This window comes from Gekko japonicus, unplaced genomic scaffold (genome assembly GCF_001447785.1).
Source record: "Gekko japonicus isolate JY-2015 unplaced genomic scaffold, Gekko_japonicus_V1.1 scaffold127, whole genome shotgun sequence".
In the NCBI taxonomy this organism is placed as follows: Eukaryota; Metazoa; Chordata; class Lepidosauria; order Squamata; family Gekkonidae; genus Gekko; species Gekko japonicus.
Window position 1 is genome coordinate 744,397 of NW_015170891.1, and position 23,451 is coordinate 767,847.

Here is a 23,451-nt window from a genome sequence, read left to right on the forward strand (position 1 = left end):
AGACATGCACACAAAAACACACACACTACACACACACACACAGACCAAGGAGATTTCAAGATGAAAACTGAGGGAAGGGAGGGAAATGGTGTTTGAGTTCAATGAGGGAAGAATTTACTTTCCATCTAGTCATGTGTGCTTCCACTTAGTTTCAGTAGGGGGCAGGGACTAAGGGGTTATGCCAAAAAGAGGTGGATTTTTATCGGGGGGGGGGGGATGAAAAAGGTAAGAAGAGTGACATCATGCAGGCAAATGTGACAACAAAGGCCGAGCAGTTTGGGGCAGCAGAAGATCTTTGGACAGCTGAAAGTGGTACCTACTGGAGGAGTAAAAGTCTTGTGCATGGATGTATCCGAATACCAGTGGAGAGGTGAATAGGGGAGGCAACACCACTGAAGGCTCTTGCTTGACCCGTAGAGGGTCTTTCAAGGAGTGAAGTAATGTCATGAACTTGGGTCAACCTCCCATTTCAATGTTGAAATGGGGGCATTTCTGGTGTTAACACACAGGGGAAGTCTTGGCCTCCTAGAGTTGCTCGACTGTTGCCATTTTCAGCTGTATAAATCAGCATGTACTTTGATAAGACCTTGTGAAGTCAGAGCAGAGGCTGGGGCACTAGTGTAATGTATTCCGGAAGTGCCCTCCCACATCCCAGATCAGGAATGAGTTTACTCCTGAAGAGAAGCTCTGTGGGAAGGTTTGGACTCTTTCTCTTCACCCTTTCGAATGAGGCAGTGCCTTTCATAAGGGCTCTATTTTATAAACCGCACAGCGACAGAAGTGCTTTGCCGCCATCTCAACAAGGACAAATTGGATGGGTTGTTATGTGATTTTAATGGAGCTTTGCAGAGAAGTTCTGAATGGTGGCATCTGTTTTCTCAGCTGTGATCATTAAATCAGAGTCTGAAAACTCTCCTCAGTTTAAAGTTTCCACACCTACCACTGACTCCAAACAGCTCCCTTGTTGCTTTGCTCCATAATGTCAGTCGACAGGTAGGAGTTGTTTGGTCTGGTGTTAGAGGCAATCTCAGCTGCAACGAGGCCAGCTATCCCTCGCACAGCATGTGTGTCTGATTCAGAAGACAGGCAGGGTGAGAGGTTGGTATGTTTTGGCCATTGCATTCCAGTGCGCTCAAGGAATGCTCTTGACCTCCCTTTGCCTTGGACATTTCACGAGCAGTGGAGCAGGAAAAATATATCAAAGCAGAGCTCAGAAGCTAAGCTTGTTTCAGGCTCTGCCTTTCTTAGCCTGGTGGTTTCCAAACCAAGTTATGGATCCAGGTTTGTTTTGTACAACCACAGCCCTCTTCGGTCCCTACTTATTGCCATGCGGCAGCTCTTCCTGTACCCTCATTCTCTTCCTGGCATCCAGCCCCTTTCTAACCAAATTAAAACAACAGCAGGTTTGTGGACTAATGGCTGTTTTTACCTGTTTTCACTTTAGGGAGTGAACCTGCTTTTACTTGTTTCAGTCTGTATGCTATTCACAAGATGCTGTAATGGCTGATAAACAACAGATATTGGACAAGCTTGTAAAAGCACAACACTAAATAGTGTTAATGGCACAAATCAAGTTTGTTGTGAGTGCTCTGTACTAAAAAGCATTGCAATTCTGTCAAGAAAACCTGCATTACAGATTACTACAGATGTTTATACAAATCACTAATTTTGCTTCTGCTCGTTATGGGAAGGGGTAAAGAGCTATGCTGCAGGGTACTGAAACTCTGATCTCCAGAAATCCATCCTGCCTAGCTCCAGCTATAGTGAATCTACCAGTCTCGGTTTCAACGATCAGAACCAAAAGTATAGTTTGATGTGACTTAACTTTGCATTTTGCACCACAGAAACACAACACTTAAAGCTTTTGTTTTCTTTTGTTGGTTCCATTCTACCTGAGTAAAAATTCTGCAAAACTTCAGAACTTACCCTTTCACATCAGCATGTATCATGAAGAAGACAGCATTTTTAACTCCCTTGTGTTTCTCTGCTGGATGCCTAGGGAAGAAACATAAGCTAGCTCACAGACTACTTCTGTGGCTAGGCATGGGCAGGGGCAGAAATTAGTTGCAGACTTGTCCAGAGTCAGTGACTATCAAGGAGGGAGCACTTAGTTTTGTATGGCTTGTAGAGATTTTACTGTATTATCTTTAGTTTATATTGTATTGTAAGCTGCGTCTCTGAGACTCTTCTTCTTATTCCCCAGCACTCTTACTTTACTGTGCCTGACACCAGAGAACTTCCCAGCATACCTGAAAATGTAAGTAACTCTTCCTGGACCATCACACTGGCCAGTGTTTGCTTCACTGGAGAGTCTGTGAGACACCGGAGACAGGATGACCTTAGCCTCAATACAGCTGTGATAGTTCCCATTTTCAAAAGTGGCTTCAGTACAATGGTCTTAAATGCCTCAAAGAAAGAAGTCCAGTTGGAGTATAGCTGTATGTCATTATCTTAAAACACAGAGGAAGTAAAAAGCCAGTCAGACCACAGTTTCTAAAATAACGGAATTTGCATTGTAAAACCTGACATGTGGGGGGAGAATAATAAATTTGGTTTTTTAACCACGCACAGAAGCCTTTGCAGAGAGCAATAAACAGGCTGCAAGTTTCTGCTGTGTCCAGGCAATTGTCCCCAAAATCAAGTATTGTGCTCCCTCTGCTGGCTTCAAAAACTGACCTTCCCCCCCTTCCACTATGAGAAAAACAGTAAGAAAAACAGTGACCAAACATTAAAAGGCTCCATGATAAAATTGGACCAACAGCCTATTGAATTCTTTGTAAATGTTTTAAAAATGTCCCATGGGGAATCTGAAACAGATTAACCAACTGTGACTCTCTGGAAGGAAACTTTTGACATATCAATGGGGGGGGGGGAGTGCATCTGCCTTTTAGGGGCTCCAGAATCATTGGGCCAATTTCACTTAGGAAGCAGAGGCAGTCCTCTTGACACATGGTGAACAACCGTCTGGGATTGAGAGCCAGATGCTTGGGCCTGGTGCCTGCTAAACAACTGTTGATTGGGACATTGTCTAAATAGAAAACCTCTGAGAGCTGTGAGTGCTAAAGGAAAAGCAGAGAGAAAGAGCCAGTGTATTTAAAAGCCTCCACAAGTCACTGTAGTATACTAGTCAGCATGCTGAACTAGGATTTAGGGACACCTGGGTTCCTCCGTGGGGACACCCATTCCTCCATGAAGCTTACTGGGTGCCCTTGGCAGCTTTCATACATCATAAGCAAACCACAGTTTGTGCTTTTGTTTCTTGCTTCCAGCCAGGATTCATAATCTAGGTTTAATCCTTGTTTATAACACTGGTTTTGTAGGCAAGAAACAATGATAATTTATTGAAGTACCTTATTCCATTCAGGAAATTAAAGACCAGAGAGGAAGAAATTTCAGTAGTCAAACTGTGGAGCCACATGGCTTGATGCTGGGTTGAAGGCTTCAGCTTGAAACACTTAGGTAGTCAGGCTTTTAGTTTCTGGGAGGTGATCAAAGGTAGGAGACCTCCTTGCTTTGGGATATTCAGGTAGTGAGATATGCGGATGTTATCTGGAAGTGTACTGTTAAGAGAGCTGCAGCAGAATGAAACTTACAGCTCATAATATCAGGCTCCCTGTCTTGTTTATCAATGGGAACCGTGTAAAGTTTTGGCTATCCTTTACCTAGAGATGCCTCAACAACCTGTTGTTTAGTTGTAGGATGTTTGAGAAGGAGGGCACAGTACACTTATTGTATATGTCTGAAACACTGCACACTGGTGCTGTATAAAGAAGAAGAAGAAGAAGAAGAGGAGATTGGGTTTATACCCCACCCTTCACTACCCAAAGGAGTCTCAGAGTGGCTTACAAACTCCTTTCCCTTCCCCTCCTCACAACAGACACCCTGTGAGGTAGGTGGGGCTGAGAGAGCTCTGACAGAAACTGCTCTTCTTCAAGAACAGCTGTGCCAGAACTATGGCTTGATCATCCAGCAGGTGCAAGTGGAGGAGTGGGGAATCAAACCCGGTCCACCCAGATTAGAGTCCGCGCACTTAACCACTACACAAAACTTGAGCTTTAATATGAAAGCTATGCAGGATTCCTCTTTGTATGCTTGGTTATATTCCACTACCCTAGTTCCAGAAACTGCCCCATTTATTTGTGTGTGAAGGAATTTTCTTCAGTATGCAAATATATGATGCCCTGGACAGAGATACCACATCTGCAGCTAATTCAGTGGGGTTTGTCCTTCAGTTTTCTTACAGAGCAATCCTAAAAAGATTTACTCAGAATCCAGCTGAAGTCTACTCAGTGGGGCTTACTCGCAGGAAAGTGTTCTTATGATTGTACTGTCAGGCTGCAGTCACACGCACTAAATAATCCACTTTCAGTGCACTTTCCAACTGGATTTTACTGTGTGAACTGGCAAAATCCAGTTGGAAACTGCATTGAAAGTGGATTATTTAATGTGTGCGATCACAGCCATAGTCTCCCAAGAGCTGAGCCTGGTATTGAGGTCATTGGGCAGCTTGCCTTTCAACAGAATATGACTCCTTCAAATCATTACAGTGCAGTGTTACCAAGAGGAGTCTACTCATGGTTTAAGCTTAAGTCCTCCACCTTGGAGTTCAAAAAGGGCTTCAAAGGGGGAATCATTGACTTCTTGCACCCCTTACCACTCCTGTTTCTGACTCCTTTTGAGTACAAGCTGACAATTTGTGAATATCTAGAAGATTACATGGCACCACTAATTTAACCTTAATTCAGATTGATTGTGCTGTGCAAGTCAGAACTTTCACCGATAGGCAGATGGATTGTGGGATAGGTACTTTCCTCCTGCAGGATTAGATTGCATGAGGAGGTACCTTTGCTACAATCTGTCATTCTGGGAGAGGTTGTTTACCCTCTTACAGAAGGGGTAATCAAAGAGGTCCTTCCATCATAACATTGTCTTCAGTTGGTTCTCTGTTCCAAAGAAGGCCTGTGCTTAGAGTTAGGGAATGCTTCCCCCGAAGGCACAGTTTGGCAGCTCCTTAACTGAGTTCTGGATTTTTTAAAGGTGTGCTGTGCACAGGTGCAAAACATGGTTGGCCATTAAAAAAATAAGTTCATTAGAAGTTAGTAACCTGTTCCCCCACAGACACCTTGAAAAAAACATGCTTAAGCTTGCTTGTGAGGTGCATGCGGCAGTAACATGCCAAGATCAGAAATGCCTGTTTTCTTCAATCTCCCGCTTTGAAGCTCTTGTGGCTGGTTATGCACAAAACCACATGTTTTGTGTGCACATGTGCATGCACATAACACACACACTCGCTGTCTTCAGAAACAATTTTTTCCCACCCTCTGTCTGTTCTGTCTGCTAGTATTGGCTGGAATCCCAATATATGAGTCAACTTCCCATAACATTTGATCAGTAGATACTCTGAATGCTTGTGAATCAAAGGGCATTATAAAACCCCAAAGGCTTTATGCCAGAAAAATTTGGAAAGGATTTTAAAAGCTGGATGTTCAGTCTGTGGAAAGGGTGTGACTTATGGTACTTGAAGGGATCTTTGTTCAGTATTGGGGTAGGTCAGGGACAGAGAGAAGGTGTTGGGGAATGACTACAGCAGGTTTGGGGGGGGTGTCCACAGCTTCGTTCTTGAGGTATGTACAGAGAAGTTACCTTAAGAAGGCTGAAAACATTCTGGGGAAGAAAAACAGAGTAGTGGATGTAATGAATAATATAGCCTCATAAACTTTGCAAGTGTGGGTCTTGGAGTGAAGAGAAGCAAATGCAAAACAAATGCTGAGGAGGGAAAGCCTGTTGAGTTCAAGGCTGGTTGACGTATTCTTCACTATACTGACAGTTTCTTCTTGGCATTTCTTGCTTTCTGAGCCCGTCTTTTTCCCCAGTGCTCTGTGTCTCAAATAATACTTGGTACACAGATGGTACAAAGTAGATTTTTAGTTGTAACAACAGCAACCAGTGTTGTGAATTCTCTGTGCTAAAAGCTTTTATGGCCAAGAAACTAAATCCATTTGAACAACATTTCCAGTGTTTGGCTTCTGCAAGTTACTCTGCTTTGGCTAAGCCTGGGCTGTGATCATATGCACAATTAGACCCACCATAGGCATGAATGCTGGGTGGATTTAAAGGGCGTGACCAGACAACAACATCTGGGAAGTGCCCCGCAGCCGTCGGCTACCCGTTCTGCTCCGCCGCAGAAGCGGAGTTAAAAGACACTGGGGAAAATCCGGTAGTAAATGGGTTGCGATGGGCCATGGCCAGACTTTCCCCTGTCTGATTGCTCCAACGTGCTCACATGGCGATGGGATGGTCTGATCAGGCCATCCCAACTCCTTGGCATTGTTTCCCCCCCCCTCTCAGTATGTGCATCATGGCAAACTCCATAGGGAGTCCTCAGTGTGGAGATGCAATTCATCAATTCCTCGTTTAAGCGCAGCGGAAACAAACGGCAAATCCCCCCCAAAAACCGACTTACCTGTGATTGCGCCTGATCATGCAGTGGCAAGCTGTGCCTGCAGCTTCCAAGGACTGTGTGATCACGCAACTGCGGGTCAAATGCCTCTGGAGGAAACAACCTCTCTTTCCCCCTGTTTTTCTGACACGTATGACCATGACCCTGGAGAAGAAACTTGGGGCTGCATAGAGAAGTGATGTGACACTGGAAGTGGTTCTCTGCACCCCTTCTGATTTAACAATCTCTGCTTCATGCTCAGTTAAGGGTCAGGTCTACAGTTAGCTTTAATCTTCAGTCTTGACTAGGAGCCAGATCTGTACAGGTTTAACAGCAGTTAACTGGGCTTAATTCCAAAACAGCAAGTTGCTGAAGAACTGATCCTTTAATTGTTTTAGCATGCAAGAGGACTTGGTTCCTCTCACAGCAGTCCAACTCTCTACCTGTCCTGTTTGCTTGTTGCATATTTGTACTGTGCTTGAAGAGTGGTCTTCATTGGGGCTTAAGTATTTACGTGTTCAGCTGTCTCATTCCTCTATCCTTTTCTCACAACAGATCAGCTCTGTTTATACCTTCTTGATGTATCCCACTTTTGAGGGCACACTCTCCTTTATTTCACTATCTCCTAAGGGAGGAACTACCTTGCTGTATCCGCACAGCCAATCTAGCTTTCTTTGTATTTAGTTCTTAGTGCCACTCTAGATGTCCATCATCTACCATGCATGAATCTTGTAATTCCTTCAACCGGCTGCACTAGGGCTGATGCATGCCCCAGCAGTCTTTGATCTCTCAGTGCTGGCAGGTTTATTCTAAAAGTTCCTCTGTCAGGGATTCTAAGCATTGTCCTGCACAGTCAATTTTTATGGAACACTGAAAACTCATCAGATCTCTATTAAACTGCCATCTCCTCTTTTGCATTTTGTTTTGTTAAGTTCCCTTTCTGCCATTTATGGACCAAGCCTTCTTACACAGGTATCTGCTTCTGCCAGTGGATTAGAGATGGCAGAATGGGAGACAGATTAACTCTTGCAGTATGCGCCATCTCTTGCACAAGCCTCATTCAAATATGCCTGAGCAAATGGTGGTAGTTGGGTTTTCCACCTCAGACATGAAAATGTCATAGACTGGCCCTATGGTGTTGTCTCTATGCACTGTATTCTTTCTGTCACTGAGCCAAAAAGCAAAGACAGCTTCTGAATGGCTTTCTGTTTAGATACAAACATCTTGCCTAATCAGCACAGATGGGACAAGTACTACAGGCAAGAAAGGGGACATGCCAGTTGAGTGGGGCTTTTGACAAAATCTGTTCTCTCTTTCTTTTTCTACCTGGATGTGGTATTTGCTGCCCCATTGCAAGCTGTTTAATGAGACCTGAGTGACGCTGGTGTACAGACATGCCCTTTTATTATCCAGTGTGTGTACATGTATTGCTGTGTCTTAACTTTTTTTTAAAAAAAATCACAAAACACAACAGATCTCTACAAAGCCTAGGCTTAATTTTTTGTCTGTAGCTTTCCCTTTGTATTTGGACTGCAAGCTGTGGAACATATTTCTGCACAGTATGAAGCTTCTTGGCAAACTCCACGGGCCAAGTATTGGGGTTTTTTAAGAGTTATCTTTGGATCTGTCAAAAGTGCTAATGGGCTTCTCCATGCTTTTAAATTCTGTTTGCTCTTTGTCATTTGTGTGTGTGTGTGTGTTCTTGTTTACTCAGTTTTCCAAAGATTTAAGGTCGCACTTGAATTTTAAAATGAACCTAAATGTGCTTTTATTAACACACTCACTCATGGTTGTGTTCTGTACCTTATAGCAATGTATAAAAAGATCAGCTGAGCTCTCCGGCATGTGATTTTGCTTGGCTTCATGACTACCCAGCTGTCATTCTTGATCACTATATTATGAAGCTGCTTCTTTTACAGTCTCTTGGAAACCTTAACAGCCAGGTCCTTTCATGGTATAAATTGGCACTCTTTGCTAGGCCAGTGCCCTCCATGATTTTTGGAGTTGCATCTTGGATAAGCCCCCTTAACCCTTCCCTGTCTAGGATTACAGGAAAGGCCAGACGGGGCTTTTAGCTCCAGCTTGCAATATCTAGCAGAAAATAATTCTAATCGGAGATCCTCGTGGCTGTGATGCTTTTTGTGGCAGCTTTTGTGCAAGAGTTGCTTCTGGGTGTGCTTACCTCACATGCTTGGCTTTTAAAACAAAGTTCTCTGAAATCTGACCGAGTATTTTGTAGCTGTGGATGTGAACAATATGCTGCACCTCTACGCCAGTATGCTCTACGAACGCCGTATCCTCATTTGCTGTAGTAAGCTAAGCACTGTAAGTAGATGGGGAGGCACATGCTTCTGTTTGGGCAATGAAATGATGTTTGCTGAGGAAGGAGTATTGAGAGGGCCACTGTGGAACAGCGGTGCAATAGGTTAGCAGGCCGGTCAACGTAAAGCTGATGGATTGATGTGAGGATAAAATGGGAGGCCCCCGATGTGCACTGCTTTGAGGAAAGGTAGAGTGCTACGTAAAAATGAACTAAAGTACGAGTTGGTGCCTTCCAACTGGGAGCAAGGGCCTAGGGCTCTTTCCCCTGCTGCCAGTGTGCTTTTTGCATCAGGATGACTGCCCCCCCCCCCCCCCAGGTGCAAGTGCTGGTTGAGGGGTTTGTGTGTACTGAATGGCCATCGTAGCAGTCTCTCTCATTTGTGGCAATGTGGGTTTTTTTTGCTGAGGCCTCTTGGCCTCTGAAATGTTTGAAGTACAAACTTTTTTCTCTTGATGCGTGTGCTTTATAACAACATTGATGGTGTTAGCAGTGGCCTGTTTTGTGCCCTCATGTTCAGATTTTTTTTCCTTTAAAAATTTGTAAATGCTTTCAGATGGATGTTCTCATGACCTCTTGATAAACTCTGAGGGCGGATGATACTGTGTGTGAGCGCTGCATTTTTCGTAATTTTGTTGGACAAGGATGCAGGCTTAATGCTACTTAGGGTCCATCAAGTACCTGAGAGATGAAAGCTGCCGCCCACTCAAAGGCCCATCAGCTCTAAAAATGGCCCCACATCATTACTTTAAAAAAACACAACACGTATACACACACATGCACGGCTTGGTTTAGTTCAAAGTTTAGATCTGTGTATTTCAAGGTTTTAGCAGTCAATAAGCTTGTGATTTTTTTGTTTCCTGAACAGAAGAAAATATTAAGTTTTTCTTGTGGTCTGCTCAGTAAATGGATATTTGATTGATTTTTTTTTTGTTTTCCTAGATAAATGGTGAATCAAATTTTTTTCTCCTTAATGCTGCAGGCTTAAATACTTGAAAGGCATTTTTGAAGCTCCTGTTTCCTTGTTGTCTGCTATTATCTGAGTGATTCTGTAGTCCTAGAGTCCGCTCTTGATTGCGGCCGTTATTATGCCCAGAAAACAGGTGATGGGGAAAACGGAAACAAGCCATGCTGAAGTTAATGAAGAGGAAAGAGCAGCACCTGTTGCTAGATAAGCTGGAGCGAACCAGCCATTGCTGCCATCCGTCTCTAAGCAGTTCTCCTGCTCCTTCCCCAGTTGTGGCATTGGGTAAAGCTAGTTAGTAGAGACAATTATAAGTTTTAGGTGCTGTGATGTCTGTTACACAGGGACTTTGCTCAGGGCTTCATGCATGTCATACATGAACCTGAATTGAAAGCAAAAAAGGGGGGGGGGGATGGGAAAGTTGACTCCAAGTAGTAGGGCTGCAAGGGCTTGTTTGATGTTTCTAAAAACTCGAAAGGTCTCTCTTTCCTAAAGCAGCTCATTCACAGACTGGCTTCTGTTTATCCCCCTCTCCCTCCTCGTCCCCCTTCCAAGGCACTTAAAAACATGTTTAGCTTCCGAGCAGTGTTGAGGAGGGGGATGAAGGGGGGGGGTGTCTGTTCTTGCCATATTTTCTTCTCTTAAAAGCAGGAGGAAAGATTGGAGTGACGGCTTTCTGAGGCAGGATGGAAGTGTTGGGCTAGGGCCGGGGGCTCCCTCAAAGCTGCAGCCATAGGAACAAGCAACATTATTTGGCTTCCGACTGCTCTCCACAGAAGCCAAGGTCCTAGAAAGTTACCGAACAATCTTCTGTGATCCGGATGCTTATCTGTAGCCAGTTCCTTATTCACTCAGAGGCACACCCTGACCTATATTGAGCAGCTGGCAGGGTTGCTTAAAGGGACATTGAAAGAAATGAGGTGGTGAGATGCGCATGGGGGGGGGAGATGGACGACGAATGATTAGGGGAGGGATGTCGTATCCCCTCATGCTGTACAGAAAGTGTTTGGTTTATAGAGTCTGCCTGTGTAGGAAATTCATGCAAGGTTTCTGATTGCTGGGATCAGAGATTGACCGATTAACACTTAACAGCTAATTGAACAGCTAATTGAAGAATACTGCTGAACAAAGCTGTTGTAGTGTGTTTGTCCTGTGAGTTGCATTGTTTGCTCCTAACAGGCACATAAAATCTAACAGTGAGGAGGTATGGGAAGCACTCACAGGCTAGACAGAACTGTTTCCCCTTATTCTGTTACCTCCAGATTTTTAACTAATTGATTTGACCAAACACTCCAGAAACTCTAGTAGGGCAGGGCAGACACCATGGGACTTACATGGGTAGGACCATCTTAGTTGATCCTAAAGGTCCTGGCTGAGCTTAACTAAGGGTTCCATTTAGGCACACAGGAGGGTCTAAGATGCTTAAGGCGTTATCGGTTGATATGCATGGGGCATGAGCTTGTTTCATTCCCACCCCCATCCCCCAGAAACCACAGGAGGCTGCACAGTGGGACCAATCTCATTTTCAGCCTGCTGGAATCCTTCAGCTTTGACAGTCAGTCATTTCTCAGGTTGTCTTATTATTAACAGCGTGTTTTCTGTTCAGCCGTTGCTAATCAGATGACGTCTGCTACAAATGTGCTTGGTAGTGTGCTCTTTCTTTTCTTTTCTTTCTTTGTAGCAGTTACCTTCCAAGAATAGAAGGTCCCTGCTTGTGATTAACAAGGAGGGGGGAATCCATGCTTCACATGCGTGTTCCTGTTTTCTTTCAGATAAATAGCAGTGTAGCTATTACTTGTTTGGGGAGTTCTTGTTACGTTGGTTAATACTTTGATTAAGAAGCTCACAATGCCTAATCACTGGAGGCAACAAAAATCATTATTGGTTGAGCTTGGTAGTTGAGCTAGAATTCCAAACAAGTAAGCTGTCCACAGCATTGTTTAACTCTTTAGAGAAAGGCTTTTGCAAGGAGATAATGGGCTATACTTCATGTTAAGAGGCCCTTTGTTTGGAAACGGGGGTGTGCTCTTTGGCCGGCAAAGCCTGGGATTTGATACTTCCCACTTAGATTCTCTGACCCACTGGGTTACTGAAATTAACATAACCTCCACAGCAGGATTATGGCTATGCAGGCCAGTGCTGGGCAGGAACTCTGTCTTGCTTTGGGGAAATGCAATCAGGTTCATTAGCTGAGCCAAGAGGCCCATCTTGCTTTATTGCTTTTCCTTATAGAAACATCTAATGCTAATTTGGCAGCTATGTGAAGGTGCTGTTTGAGTAGAAAGTCAAAGTCCTCATATTCAATCTGAGTTGTGGTGGTGGTGGTAAGTAGTAGTTAAACCATCAATGTGCAAATTGATCACAGGTAGCTGTGTTGGCCCACCAGACAAAATTCACCAGCAATCCTGTGATACTCTCTGTGACCCACCAGATATCACAAAGTATTGAACAAATATTTGAATTCCCCAGAATTGCCCATTAGGCTGGACATTTGGAGTTTAAAAAAAGGGATGGTGGAAGAAAAATGATAATTCAGGATCAATGTTTGGGGAGTTCTGATCATGCCCTGAAACAGCTCTTTCACATACATTGGTTTTCTATATAGTTTTTATACTAAAAGTTCTTGAAGCAGTTCACAAAAGCATCAGTACAAGTTCTCATTAAAAGCCTGGCACCACAGGGGATTGTTTTTATTAGTCTCTGATATTGCCACCTGGGCTTCCCAAAGGAGGGAGTTCCATAGTGTTCGAGAACATACAAAGGGACACTCTGTTCCTGGTGGATGCAAATATGGTGTCTACTTATGATGGTACCAGAGCTTCACTTCAATTCACAATTTATTTCTACAGTCCTTAGACCAGTCATACAAAAAGAAGTAAACCTTTACAATATTCCAAGATTTTAAGATACATCAGTGACACATTAAAAGCAAATTAAAATTTAATCTAATACCAAACAACTATATCTAACTAGCTTCACTTCACTGGAAGTTGGATGGCATGTTATGCTAACTAATGTTTCCTCAGGTACATGGGCCCCAATCTCTTTAATGATTTAAATGTTAAAAACAGCACCTTGAACCTTCCAAAATAAAAAATGAAGCCAGTGAAGTTGTTGGAACTCAGATATGTGCTTCTTCATGTTTATGCTTGTCAAAAGACTGGCAGTTACATTTTGGACCACCTGGAGTTTTTGATTGGTCTTCAAGGGCAGCCCCATGTAGAATGCATTGTAGAAGTCTAATCTAGAAGCAACCAGAACACAACACAGGTGACAGTGAACAAATCTGTTTGATCCAGTACCAAGCAGAGCTGTAAAATATGAGTCCCCTGGTAATGGATGCTATCGAGATTACAGAGTAAGTCTGCTCCCTAGAAGTATCTCCAAGTTCCAATCCTGAACTGGCATTTCCCTAGCTACATGATCTGCCAAGTTTTGCTCAGACTCTGTTGCTGTGGGAACTGTTCAGACTATATTTCACAGATCCCCCTGGTGAAGCATATGCAAAACGCGTAGGGGTCTTAGAGTTGAATTAAAATTAATTCTCCCACTGCACCAGCTCTCTCTTGTTTTCTGCCAAGTAACTCACCATCATCAACTCTTATTTTATCTGGACTATGGTTCAGTTTGTTTATTCTCACCAATTTCGTTATGGCACCCAAGCATTGGTTCAGAGCCATGACTGCCTCAGAATAACTGCCTCAGACCTCTGCGTCAGAGGTCAGAATAAAAAAAGAGGTAAAAGTTGGGTTTCATCAATGTACTGGTGACACTGTCCTCTGATTCCTCCACACAGTCTCTTGTTTGTATATCAAAATCCAGCTTGGTGAAAAGTTCTGGGGCAATTCAAAAGCATTCCCACCACTTCGTCATACTTTAGTTGGTGTTACACTGCTGGGAGGTTTATATCAATGTACGTGGTGCTTTATGGAAGGCACTTTAGCTGCATTAAATGTAAAGTTTGGGGCAACTGAAAAAGAGCTTTATTCCAGACTCGTCAACGCACCCAATCAGAAGATGCCCCTAACTAAAGCTGCTGCCTTAACCTTGGAAGCTTTGTTTGCTTGATCAAATAGAAAAAATAGTTGAAATAAAAGGAGGGTTTTCATGATGTGTTTGGATATTAGGACGTTTCTTCTAGCCCTAAAGTCCTGATATGACACAGATGGGTAGCAAAATATATCACAGCTAAAGAGCGCTTCTGTGATATCTTCACCTCCTCCTTTCTTTCCCCTCACTTGACTTTTTTATGGTCAGTACTGAAGCAATTATTGTATCTTCAGGCCAATTCAACCAGAATTTTTCAGTTTAGCAGATGTAAAAAGTTGCTGTCAATTTAAAGTTTATGTGCATGTGCCAGAATACTAAATGTAACTGAATTATTTTCCATTTCCTAGCTTTTAGACACTCAGTGTGTAAATAATTTCTGCACCATATTATTACAAAGATTTTTTTTGGGGGGGGGGGCATCCTGAAGAACTCATTCATTGCACTGTGTTCACAGGGGAAGGGGGTACTCTGCTTCAGTACCTTTTTTTTGTCCCTGCTGTGATCCTTCCCTGAGCCAGTAAAGAATTATATGATAAATGCAGTTATGTTGTGATGTCATGTCAATTTAACGTGCCATTATTTTGCATCATCCTGAAGCTATTCAGAGTTAGAATCATAGAATCGTAGAGTTGGAAGGGGCCATACAGACCATCTAGTCCAACCCCCTGCCCATTGCAGGACCAGCCTAAAGCATCTCTGACAAATATTCATCCAGCCAGTTCTTGAAAGCTGTCAAGTGAAGGGGAGCTAGCCACCTTTCTAGGCAGCTGATTCCACCTTTGAACCACTCTGACCGTGAAAAGGTTTTTCCTAATATCCAGCCGATACCTTTCTGCATGTAATTTAAACCCGTTGCTTCTGGTCCTATCCTCTGCTGCCAACTGGAATAGCTCCTTGCCCTCCTCCAAATGACAGCCTTTCAGATATTTAAAGAGAGCAATCATGTCCCCTCTCAGTCTCCCCTTCTCCAGACTAAACATTCCCAAGGCCCTTAGCCTTTCCTTGTAGGGCTGTCTCCAGACCCCCAATCATCCTTGTAGCTCTCTTCTGCACCCTCTCGATTTTGTCCACATCCTTTTTGTAGTGAGGCCTCCAGAACTGCACACAGTGCTCCAGGTGTGGCTTGACCAAGGGAGTATACAGAGGGGCTATGACCTCCTGTGATTTTGATGCTATGGCCCTTTTAATACAACCCAAGACTGAATTTGCGTTTTTTTGCCACCGCATCACACTGATTGCTCATATTTAGTTTACAGTCCACCCTTACCCCAAGACCTCTTTCGCATACACTACTCCCCAGAAACATATCCCCCATTCAGTATTTGTGCTTGATATTTTTGTGGCCCAGATGTAATACTGTGCATTTATCTTTGTTGAATTGCATCCTGTTTGCAACTGCCCACTTCTCCAGAGTATTCAGGTCTTGTTGAATTTTAACTCTATCCTCTTGGGTGTTTGCTACTCCTCCCAATTTGGTATCATCAGCAAATTTAATGAGTAGCTCTTCTACCCCTTCATCCAGATCATTGATAAAAATATTGAAAATAAGCGAATGGAGCCTTGGTAGTACCGTATTTTTCGCTCTATAAGACACACTTCCCCCCCCCCCAAAAAAAGGGGGGGGGGAGGGGGGGCGTCTTATGAAGCGAATACTGCCTTCTCCCCCCCACTCCCAAGCCCACGGTAGCCCATGGGAAGGCTTGAAGACTTACATTTGAAACGACACGTTCTCAGGTCCATAAAGCATATAAAAACGAAAGTAAACCAAGAGCTCCAAGAGGACCAAACTAAATCACACAGAAATTAAGGGAAGAGCAGACTGTTCCATTGGGGGGGGGGGAGAAGGCTGGTGAATGGATGAGAGTGCGTTCCTCCTTTGAGGAAATTGATGGAACAGCATGGAATAGTTATGAAATAAGAAGACACATCTTTTCTGAGTATCAATGGTTTGATGAAGTTCTTTACGAAATGGAAGGTCTACTCCGGAGAATTTCGTCACATCTACATCTGTAATAGAAGGAGAATAATTGTATTTTTGTAATTCTGAGTGTTCTAGTGCATCATTATAATATTACAAGTGTTGTCTGCACAAATTTGCAGTTATTTCTTCTTTAATAGTCTCATTAACTGCAACCCCCTGTCCTTGAGTGCAATGCCTTCAGCACAGGCTGGATGTGCTCCCGCATGGGGAGACCCATCAGCAGCCTGGCTGCGGCATTTTGCACCAGCTGCAGCTTCCGGATCTGAGACAAGGGCAACCCCATGTAGAGAGCATTACAGTAGTCTAATCTCGAGGTGACTATAGCATGAATCACTGTTGCCAGGTCATCGCGTTTGAAGAAGGGAACCAACTGCCTAATCAGCTGTAGATAGTAAAAGGCTGCCTTGGCAGTGGCTGCTACCTGGGCCTCCACTGTTAAGGTGGCATCTAGGAGCACTCCAAAACTCCTAACCCTCAGCGTTGGCACCAATGGCGCCCCAACGAAGGTTGGGAGTAGGGTCCCTACCCCTGATCTGCTCCGACTCAGGCACAGGACCTCCATCTTCGTCGGATTCAATTTCAGTCGGCTCAGTCTAAGCCATCCAGCCACGTCCTGTAACGTCTGGTTCAGGTCTTCCGGGGTAGAGTCGGACTGACTGCCCAAAAGCAGATATAGCTGGGTGACATTCGCGTATTGGTGACACCCTAGCCCATGCCTCCGGGCAATCTGGGTAGGGGGGTGCATATAGATGTTAAATAGCATCAGGGAAAGCACCGCCCCTTGAGGCACTCCGCAAATCAGCGGGTGTCTTCGGGACAACTGCTCCCCAAGAGCCACCCTTTGTCCCCGGCCTTGGAGAAAGGAGACGAGCCATTGCAAGGCAAGCCCCTGAATCCCCATGTCGGCAAGGCGGTGGGCCAGTAGCTGGTGGTCGACTGTGTCAACCACCGCTGACAGGTCCAACAACAACAGCACCGCCGTCCCGCCCCGATCCAGATGCCTCTGGAGGTAGTCTGTGGGGGCGACCAGTGCCGTCTCCGTCCCATGGCCTGGGCGGAAGCTGGACTGGAAGGGATCTAGCATGGAAGTGTCATCCATAAAGCTCTGCAACTGAATCGCCACCGCCCTCTCAGTTAATTTGCCCAAATAGCGCAAATTGGAAACTGGCAGGTAGTTTGCCAATTCAGTCGGATCCAAGGATAGTTTTTTTAGGAGAGGGTGGACCATCGCTTCCTTGAGAGCACCCGGGAACAGCCCCTCAGAGAGGGACTTGTTGATAATATCCCTGAGGGCACCTAGAAACCCCTCATGGCCAGTTTTAATGAGCCATGAAGGGCACGGATCAAGGCTGCAAGTGGTTGGGCATACTGTCGAGAGCAATCTGTCGACTTCCTCTAGACTGAGTGGACTGAAATAATCCAAAATCGGACTAGACAACATGCATGGAGCCTTGAGTTCTTCTTCGTGGTCTCTGTGCTTCACACCTCTTGGATATAGTGTGCCTGCGCCGACCCTGATCAGTATAATGGAAAGCAAAAGGAATTTTTGCGCCCGCTCCCCGATCACGTGCCGGGCTCCACTGTGCATGACCAAGGGAGGGGCACGACAATCCCGCCAGTTCTCTTCTGACCGCCGCGCTGGTAGGACTCTCTCCATCTCAGTCGGTAAAATGTTACTTTTGGGGCCTTCTCAGCCTTCGTTTATTCAAGTTTAGTAAGTTAGGAAAGTATTTTTAGTTAGATAGTGTGTTTTGTTGGACTTCATTTCTATCACCCCTTTCCCTGGCCTATGGCCGCGCGATGGGGTTTCTTTAAAAGGTGCCTGGAATGCGGTAGTAACATTGCCCCTCCCCCCGATTGACATTCTCTATGCTTTTTATGCCTGGGGAAGCGCACCGAGTTGCCTCTTGCACCCATTGCTCTAAGTTCTCCAGGCAGACCAGGAAAAATAGAGCTGCTAGACTGCAAGTGGCGCTGATGGAAGCCGCACTCTCTCCAGTGGCGCCTTCATCTCAGGAAACGTCCGGACATGCATCGATGTCGACACCAGCGTCAGAAGCGACAATCGCCATGTCTTCGACGTCGACCTCTATTGATGCCGTAAAATCGGTGCTGAAGCGCCCGATTCAGGCACATCAGTCCGAAGTCCATACTCCTTCTAAAAGACATAAGGAGGGCAAGGACGTTCGGCTTATCAAGCCTAAGAAGCACAAAAAAGGCTCTCGAGGAGCCGCTTCGCTTGATTCAACAAGCCAAGGGCAGCGACAAGGTGCACTTCGGTCACCTTCGCTTTGCCCCATCCAGTCCCTATACTCCGACCAGGAGCTGGACTTGACTCAAGTTCCTCAATCACCCGATGTTGAGAACCTTCAACGAGATCGAAGGACACATAATGTCGTCCCCTCTCCTCTGTTCCTCCCCGATGAGCAAGATCAATCTCCAACGCCAATTCTGCCCACGTCATGGGATCAGTGCCAATGGCAGTATCCATACGGAGCTTACCCATTTTCGGGGTTTGTGCCCTGGATTCCTCGTCCCCCCATGGAGTGGGATCGCCAGTCTTCCTCGTCCAGAATTTCTCGGTACCGAGACCCCTACCCTGCACCGGAGTTCATAAAACCGTCCCAATCGAGACCAACAACTAAAGATCAAAGTCTTCAGCCGTTGGCACTGAAAACCCCCATTGATCAGTCGGAACTTAGACCTTTGATGCTGATCCTCCAAACGTCGTTCTCCGAACCTTCTAACCCATCCAGCTCACCCAACTCTTACTCAGATGAGGAGAGTGCCCACCCACTGTTGGAAGCATTCCCGCAACAACAAGTTGAGCTCGAGCTCCCTATCTCACCGTTGGAGGACATTAAACCTTACGGAGACTTTATTAAACGTATGGCTCACACACTAGCTCTGCCCACCATCCAGCCATTACCGACAGTCACAGACTCAGTCTTCTATATAGTACAAATGGATACTTCGACAGCGGTCGCCCTTCCCATGACGTCAATCCTTTTGCAAACAGCAAAAGCCCCCTGGGCTCATCCTTCATCGGTATCGATCTCCAATAAGAGGTTGGACTATATGTATAAGATTCAAGAATCAGGGGCAGAATTCCTTTTCGTGCATCCTAAACCCAATTCGGTAGTGGTTGCATCCTCAATCAAGGGCAAGAGTACTCATTCCACACCTCCGGATAAAGAAGGACGAAAAATCGACTCTTTAGGCAGAAAATTTTACACTGCTGGAGCTCTGGGTATCAAGACTTCCAATTATGCAGCAAGCATGGGACGTTATCAGTATTCCCTCTGGGAACAAATGTCCAAATTTATATAATCCCAGATGACTGTAGACACCAAGCTAGACGCATCCAAACAGGGGGGATGCTCTTAGCAAAGCATCAACTCAGTGTATCCAAGCACTCTCTGGATAAAGCTGCAAAGACTCTCACTTCTGTAATCGCCTTACGCAGATAAGCATGGCTACGTTCCTCCGCCTTACAGCCAGAAACCAAGGCCACCGCAGAGGACCTTCCATTCGAAGGGGATGGACTTTTTAGTTCCACCACAGGTGTGGTACTCCAAGAGCTTGACAAAAGCATCAAGACTTCTCGCAGCTTAGGGGTTGTACCTCCTACTAAGCCGAGTAAAGGAAGACCATGGTCCAAACAATGGTCGACCATCGTCTAAATCCTCCTCAGAGCCACACTGGCAAAGATCTCTGAATCGTCCGCCCCATTCCTACGGTAGAAAATCCAAGTGGCAAGATGGTTAATAATTATATTCACATAAACACAATCAGAAATATATACAAAGTATAGATTCAATAAGGACCATAAAGTAAATTGTTCAGAAGTAAAATCACCAGGCACAGGATAAATATGCACATAAGACCTTTAAAGTGCAATCACTAGCCCAATGATTATAAAATAAATTGATGGTCCAAAAATTTCCTTCTTTGATTGTGTTCCCACAGTATTCACAAGTAAATTTACTTTATGGTCCTTATTGAATCTATACTTTGTAAATATTTCTGATTGTGTTTATGTGAATATAATTATTAACCATCTTGCCACATATGTATGACCTCTGAGGAAGGCCTATTTGGCCGAAACGCGTAAGGTCAACTTTTTAAGCCCTTGATATTGTTATGTTTTATATACATTGGTTGTAATTGGGCCCCTATATATGTTTTTTTTTTTGGTAAACAAATTTTATTTTTTTCTCAGGAATACAACGTATATAGTTAAAACATTTCATTCTATCAATTGTCTACCCCGTTCCCAATTCCTCCCCTCCCTCCAATGGCTTCCCGCAATGCTTCCACCCGTGCTCCAAATTACTTCGTATCATCAACTATATCAGTTTCTTATCATTACAATCTAAAGATAACATCATTTGACTTAATATTGATCTAAACATATTAAGTTTTGTTTCACATCCCAGTTCTTTTCCAGATATATTTTAAAGTCACTCCATTCTTGAAAAAACACGTCGTCTTCTTTATTGTTCAACTTCTTCGTAATTTTGTCCATCTCTGCCATGAACAGAACTTGGGGTAAATTAACTCTTAAATAGGTCTGTGCCTCAAAACATTTCCATTCTGTAAAAAGGTGCACAAGAAGCGGTTAATTTTTAACCCCAGCCGCCCAGTCTCCAGCTTGGTAAGCGCAAAACTGCCGCAGCACCTTCTGGCTAGACGGAACAGGAACACACAAAGGTCAAACGCCAGCTTCCCCTCGAGAGCCAGCTCTCCTTTACCGTAAATCATTGCGAGGGTGGAGGAATACGGCAGTGCCTGGGCTTGCCGATAAATTCCACCTTCGTGGGACTAGAACATATTTATATGCTGGAGATACCGCAGGCTGAGTTCTTAATCATGTACAGGACAGGGAACTCGGCCTGTTTGTTTGCCGAGTCCCATGTGCTAACAATGGGAATCACGCAACACATGAATGATTGGGTAGGACCCTTCCCCTGCCCTGTCTTTTTATCCACAGTTAAACTGACACTATGTCCATTTTCTGCAACACAGACAACTGCTCGGGGCAACTGTCCCCTCACTGTACCCACTATTCTCACGGAACCAGTATGGACATCAGAGGAAGGCAGTGGCCTCTATGCCCTGTGTAATGTATTCAGAAGCTGCCATTAATGCATTAGCTGTTATGAAACACCTCATAAGGAAGCAATGTTAAGCTTTGTCTTGGGCAGGGATTCAAGCCCAAGACAAATGTATTCAATCACGTTCTTTGGAGGTTTTTAAGCAGAGGCTAGATGGCTGCAAGAGTTGGACTATAAGGAAGGCCGAGCGCCGAAGAATAGATTCCTTTGAACTATGGTGCTGGAGAAGACTCTTGAGAGTCCCTTGGACTGCAAGGAGATCAAATCAGTCAATCTTAAAAGAAATCCACCCTGACTGTTCCCTGGAAGGCCAGATAATGAAACTGCAGCTCAAATACTTTGGCCACCCAATGAGAAGGGAGCACCCACTGGAGGAGACCCTGATGCTGGGAAAGATTGAAGGTCAAAGAAGACGGGGACGGCAAAGGGTGAGATGGTCAGACAGTGTCATGATAGATGCAACGAACATCTGGTCCATAGGGTCGCAAAGAGTTGGACTCGACTGTGCGACTGAACAACAACAAAAAGATGGCCATCTGACAGCAATGTGGATTCTGTGGATTCAGGCAGATCATGAGAGGGAGGGCCGGAAGGGTTGCCTCAGTGCTGCTCGGCTGTCATGGCCCTTTCTGGCCCAGGCCAGTGTAATGCCAATCGCCACTTGGGGGTCAGGAAGGACCGTTTCTCCAGGCCAGATTGGCCCAGGGATCCTGGAGGTTTTTTTCTTCCTCTGGGCATAGAGCAGCGATCACTGGAGGAGTGGGGAGGGAAGGTCGTTGTGAATTTCCTGCATTGCGCAGGGGGTTGGACTAGATGACCCTTGAGGTCCCCTCCAGTTCTCTGCTTCTATGTTTATTCCAGGGTCCTTCTGACGAACAGGAGAGAACACAGTCCAGATAGAACACACGTTTCTCCTCCCCCCACTCCCCCCCCCACACCACCTGGTTCTTTGACAACAAAAAGACCCCCTCAGGTCAGTCCTGTGCTAAAGAATCTACTTATTCGGGGGGGTTGGTTGGTTGGTTGGTTAATCTTTCACTTTTGGTTCCATATTTAGGCACACAACCCCCCCCCCCCAATCACCAACTTTAAGGTGTGGTGACCAGAATTGCACACAGTATTCCAGATGAGGTCGCACCATTGATTTATATAGCGGCATTATGATATTGGCTGATCTGTTTACAATACCCTTCCTAATAATCCCCAGCATAGCATTGGCCTTCTTTATTGCAGTCACACACTGTCTCGACATTTTCAGTGAGTTATCTACTACAACTCCAAGATCTCTCTCTTGATCTGTCTCTGCCAGTTCAGACCCCATCAACGTGTATTTATAGTTAGGATTTTTGGCTCCAATGTGCATCACCTTGCACTTGGCCACATTGAACCCCATTTGCCATGTTGACGCCCACTCGCCCAACTTTGACAGATCCCTTTGGAGTGCCTCACAATCCTCACTGGTTTTCACCACCCTGAACAACTTCGTATCATCCGCAAATTTAGCCACTTCACTGCTTACTCCCAACTCCAAATCATTAATGAACAAGTTAAAAAGCAGTGGACCAAGTACTGATCCCTGTGGTACCCCACTGCTTACACCCCTCCACTGGGAGAACTGCCCATTTATACTCACTCTCTGTTTTCTATTAATTAGCCAGTTTTTGATCCATAAAAGGACTTGTCCTTTTATCCCATGATTTTTGAGCTTGCTTAGGAGCCTTTGATGAGGAACTTTATCAAAAGCTTTCTGGAAGTCAAGGTAAACAATATCTATTGGATCCCCCTTGTCCACATGTTTGTTCACCCCCTCAAAGAACATTAACAGGTTAGTGAGACAAGATCTTCCCTTACAGAACCCATGTTGAGTCTGCCTCAATAGGTTTTGTTCATCTATGTGCCTACTAATTCTTTCCTTAATAATGGTTTCCACCAATTTACCCGGTATCGACGTCAGACTGACAGGCCTGTAATTTCCCGGATCTCCTCTGGAACCCTTTTTAAAGATGGGAGTGACATTAGCTACCTTCCAGTCCTCAGGAATGGAGGCTGATTTTAAGGAGAGATTACATATTTTTGTCAGGAGATCCACAAGTTCACAATTGAGTTCTTTCAGAACTCTTGGATGTATGCCATCTGGGCCTGGTGATTTATCAGTTTTTAAGTTGTTTATCAGTTTTAGGACCTCCTCTCTCGTCACCTCAATCTGACTCAGGTCTTTCAACACCCCTCCCGAACTCAGCGGCTCTGGAGTGGGCAAGCACCTCTCATCTTCCACAGTGAAGACGGAGGCAAAAAATGCATTTAGCTTCTCAGCCATTTCCCTATCATCCTTCAGTACTCCTTTTACCCCTTGGTCATCCAAGGGCCCCACTGCCTCCCTGGCTGGTTTCCTGTTTCTAATGTATTTGAAGAAAGTTTTATTGTTGGTCTTTACATTTTTTGCTATATGCTCCTCATATTCCCTTTTTGCATGCCTGACCACAGACTTGCATTTTATTTGCCATAGCCTGTGTTCTGTTTTATCAGCCTCACTGTGACTAGCTTTCCACCGCTTAAAGGAATCCTTTTTACCTTTTACAG

General features: G+C 44.8%; 1 protein-coding gene across 1 annotated transcript in view; it reads left to right on the plus strand.

Annotated features, from left to right (window-relative positions):
• DENND1A (DENN/MADD domain containing 1A) overlaps nucleotides 1–23,451 on the plus strand; it is a 341,344-nt gene that overhangs the window by 187,943 nt on the left and 129,950 nt on the right. The window contains 3 exon segments of the mRNA XM_015418453.1: nucleotides 1,796–1,815; nucleotides 2,170–2,261; nucleotides 8,649–8,764. Coding sequence (XP_015273939.1) covers nucleotides 1,796–1,815; nucleotides 2,170–2,261; nucleotides 8,649–8,764 — 228 coding nt within the window.